Source organism: Chrysochloris asiatica, unplaced genomic scaffold (assembly GCF_000296735.1).
Source record: "Chrysochloris asiatica unplaced genomic scaffold, ChrAsi1.0 scaffold00100, whole genome shotgun sequence".
Taxonomy (NCBI): Eukaryota; Metazoa; Chordata; class Mammalia; order Afrosoricida; family Chrysochloridae; genus Chrysochloris; species Chrysochloris asiatica.
Genome location: NW_006408618.1, coordinates 4947757 through 4951961, shown reverse-complemented (window position 1 = coordinate 4951961; position 4205 = coordinate 4947757). Strand labels below are relative to the sequence as shown.

The window sequence follows — 4205 nt, the reverse complement described above, 5'->3', positions numbered from 1 at the left end:
ACAGCCTGTGGGCCGGACATTCCCCACCTCTGTGCTAGAGGAAAGAATAAAAAAAACAAAACAGAGGGAGTGGAAGCATGTGCAAAAGAATGGAAGTGAACACAGCAGCGCAAGTCAAGGTAAACACGCAGTTCCAAAGGACACAAATTTGGAGTTCCAAAGGAGGCAGGGATGAAGGGTCCACTCATTGCAGGCCATGAGGGGTCCTATCAATGTGATGTTTTCCTCCAATTGGTCTTGGAGGATTTTAAGTAGGAAATGGATGAAGAGGCTAGATTTGTAAAAGATCATGGGTCGTTGAAAAGGAGAGGATGTTTGAGAAAAGTTAACACTGTAGAGAGACATTTGGAAAAGAAGTGGATGTTTGAGAAAAGTTAACACTGTAGAGAGACAAGTGGCAACCTCAGCAAAAACTGGTGTAAAAAGTCTGGACACGGATTCAAAACCCAATTTAGCCTGATATGGCGCAGTAGGATCAGCACTGGACTGCGAACCACACGGTCGGCAGTTCAAACCCACCAACTGCTCTTCGGGATATCTATACGAGGTCGCGGAGACAGACTCGAGGGCAGTAACACTCCTATAGGTGTTGCTTCTGAAACGCTGCGAGTTTCAAATACCTTACTTATAAAACGGAAATCCTTTTAAGGACTTTGTAGAGAGAGATTTGCGAGATCTTCAGGAACGATCACAGAAGGAGTTGATATAATCCCTGTATTTCCGGCAATCTGTGTTTTAAACTGAGTAGCTGGAGAGGGCGAGGTAGTGAAGAACTAACTAGTAGGGGAAGAAAGAAGGGAGGAGGGTAGGGACATCGATAGTGCATAATACCGACAGTGTATAATACAGGAGAGAAAAAGAACTGTTAGCGCTAGATTATCCCTCAGTGTTAAATTTATATTTGCTGATTTTTCATTTACTCTAGTCCCGTCAAATACCGCGAGAACTCCAATCCCTCAACTAACCCCTCCTTCCGGTAGCACTAAAGACCCGCCCCCGAAAGTTCCAGTGTGGAAGCCCAAGCCCTTAGAAAGCACACACGTTCCCCGCCCCTCATGTTCGTCTGTTTTTGACAGTGTTAATAAAGTTGCAGCGTTTTGACGTTTAGGGCGGACAAGATGGCGGCCTCCATGCTGTGTTCGCTGCTGCGCACCGTCCGGCAGGTCAGGCCAGCACCCTTATCCCCAACCCTACCTTACTCCCATGACTTTCAGGACTCGCAGGCTCCCCACAACACCTTCACCATCAATTACCTTGTGAACCTGTCCCGGGAGCTCTCCCTCCGTCCACTTTCCCCCCTCCAGCTTAGTTTTACAGAGGTCCGTGTTGTACATTACAAATTGTTGTCTATAAGCATATAACTGACTGGCATAGAAAGCTGCTAGATTTGACCCGCTTTACCAAGGAGTGAGTGTAGGTAGAGGGGTTGAGGTCCGAGGGAATCTAAGAGATTGGGGAGATATGATCAAGCAAAGGAGACCGAAAAGGAGCTGTCGGCAAGGGAGGAGAAAAGCTGTGGTGGCCCTGGAAGCAAATGAAGACCGAATTTAAAGGAGCAGTGAATGATCAACTAAATGTTCAGTTCTGACAGGCCAATTAAAAAGGTTGGGATTAATTTTTGGATTTAACAATGTGGAGGTTGCTGGGGACCTGGACTACAGCAGTTTCGGTGGCGTGGTGAGGGCGAAAACTTATTCTAAATAGATTCAAGAGAGAGATGGGGAGAGGAATTGGAGACAGTTCTTTGAAGGAGTTTTGCTAAGAGAAAAAAAAGGGTCAGTAGCTGGAGGAGGGAGTGGGTTAAGGAGTGTTTTTTGTTTTTAAGTATGGCAGAAGAACATTTTTTTTTTTTTTACATTCAAGAGGCTGATCCTACAGAATGGGAAAAAATAATGGTGCAGGAAAGGGAAGACTTGATTCCTGTGTTCGGAGGTTGTACCCTGAGAAGGCAAGAGGTTGTTAGAGTATTGTGCATAAAGCTGGGTATTAGGAGCATGCATTATAGCATTACTTTGGACAGAACAGACCTGTAGTAACAGAAGGGAATGAACGTCAAGCAAATGGTTACAGATCTGAGTAAGTGTATAAATGTAGTGAGATTTTGTGAAACTGTCTGATTGCTTATAATTTCAGAATTAAGGAGAAAGTGAGGTCATCAGCTTAATGTGCGTTTGTGGAAGCAGGTGTTAGGAGTTTAAGGATGGAAGAGACAATGTAAAACAGTTGGGAAGAATGGAAGCAAATACAATGAATTGAGAGCGGGACCAGGCAGTTGAAGGTGAACACAAGAGAAGGTTTACACTGATGCACCCCAGAATTCAGACTGGGTAAAAGAGAGAGTCCTGATGTGGCGTAGGATCAGCATTAGACTACAAACCACAAGGTTAGTAGTTCAGACCCACCAGCTGCACCTTGGAAACCCTATACTGATTCGCTATGAATTGGAACCAACTTGAAGGCACTAAACAAACAAGGGAGGGAGACAGGAGATCAGAAGGTGAACGACAGTGGAAAAAGACATTAGGATCAATGGACTGAAAGTCCCAGAGAAGTCAAGATGCTATTACTGGGATTTTAGAAGGATCAGCCTAGTAAGGTAAGAAGTGATAGTGAATGAGATCCGAAACTGAAGTAATACAGGCATTACAGTTACTGATAATAAAAGATCTGGAGTTAAATAGCTAAAGAAAAGTCAAAACTGAAACTCAAATCCACTGCCATTGAGTCCAGAGGACAAAAATCTTTGGAGACAAGGACTTTGAGGACAGAAGATATCGGGTATAATTGGAAGAATATTGGAGAGCATGAGTTAGAATCTAAAATGATTGAGAAATTAAGGTAGATGGTGAGGGCTATGGCAGATGGTTGTGCCAATGAGGGGTAGTGGGAAGAAGAGCCCAACACACGAGAATCAAAGCTGGGGGCTTTCAGGAAGTAGGAGAGAGAATAGTCTGGGACGCTATAAGGAAGACACCTACCCCACCTGCAGATCTAGTCATTGGAGGAAAAAGAACTACAGAAGAAAGTATAGAGCAAAAAGGAAGCAGATATTAAGAGAAGTTGGGATATAGAAGACTCTAATGATGGTATTCCATGAGGGCCTGGTGACTGAGTTTTAGGAGGCAGAGTCATGGGTAATAGGGGCAAGACAGGATCTATGCAAAACAGAACAGAATACAATCTTAATGTCTAAAGTGCTGCTATAATCTGACAAAACATTGATACTGGAAGAGGAAAATGGGCAAAGGACATAAGATATTCCCAAAAGATAAAAGCTAAGAAGTCCTGCAGTGGCACTGAAGGATAAGTGCTGGACCACAAGGCTGGTTCCATTTGAACCGCAAGGCTGGTTCAAACTCACCACAGGGTGGCTATGAGTCAGAAAAGACTCAACGGCACTTAACAACAACAATGATAAGCAAATGTTTTGCTGTAAAATATATTTTATATTCAAAAAATTTATGCAAAAAAGAATGAAAGATTATATTTTTTAAATAGAAACCTTTTAGGAGACAGAGAAGTTGATTAGGAATAATTTAACAAACTCAAAAAAAAAAAGACTTATTTTCTGACATTGACTTTCAGTTTTATAGGCAAGGGTAAACTTGCCTTGTCCTTCAACATGAGTTTTTTATTTTAGCCAGAATGATTTCCTCACATGGTCTTATGAATGTTTCTTGCCTATTTCCATATTTGTTTTGAACAAATTTCACCTTCGTTCTTCTGCCCTCCTCCCCAAACTGTATAAAAATTCTATTAATCCTTCAAAGCCTTGCTTATGCCCCCACTTGTTTATCAACTTATTTCTAACTACAGTGACCACTTCCCTCAATCCCCAAATTACATTAATTCAGTGTAGTAATGTGCCTACTCTGTTTTTAAATCCTCCCTTATTTCCAAAAAGTGACTGTAAAAGTGTTCTGTCTCCCCCTGGCACTTGTGCTCAGTAATATGAATATAGAAGGCACTCAGTAAATCTTTTAACAGTTTTTTGAATGTTGGCTTTTCTCATTTTCAGTTTTATTTTCTACTATACTTACATTTCTTCTAGAAGGAGCTGTTACAGGTAGCTAGCATTCTTTGTGTTGCTGCAATTCAGTTAACATGTAAAGTTTGCTCTGGTTTGAGCGAGAAGTTTCTAATGGTATATATTCTCTATGCCTGAGCTTCCTGAACTGTAAACTATCATTGTTGTTGTTAAGTGC

The 4205-nt window shown here is 42.0% G+C and overlaps 1 protein-coding gene across 1 annotated transcript in view; it reads left to right on the top strand.

Annotated features, from left to right (window-relative positions):
• The first annotated feature begins 1108 nt into the window (after positions 1-1108).
• The window catches only part of MRPS14 (mitochondrial ribosomal protein S14), a 9476-nt gene continuing 6379 nt past the window's right edge, over positions 1109-4205 (top strand). The window contains exon 1 of the mRNA XM_006867067.1: positions 1109-1163. Within this exon, the coding sequence (XP_006867129.1) occupies positions 1119-1163 (45 nt within the window). The 5' untranslated portion in view covers positions 1109-1118. The remainder of the gene's footprint in view (positions 1164-4205) is intronic.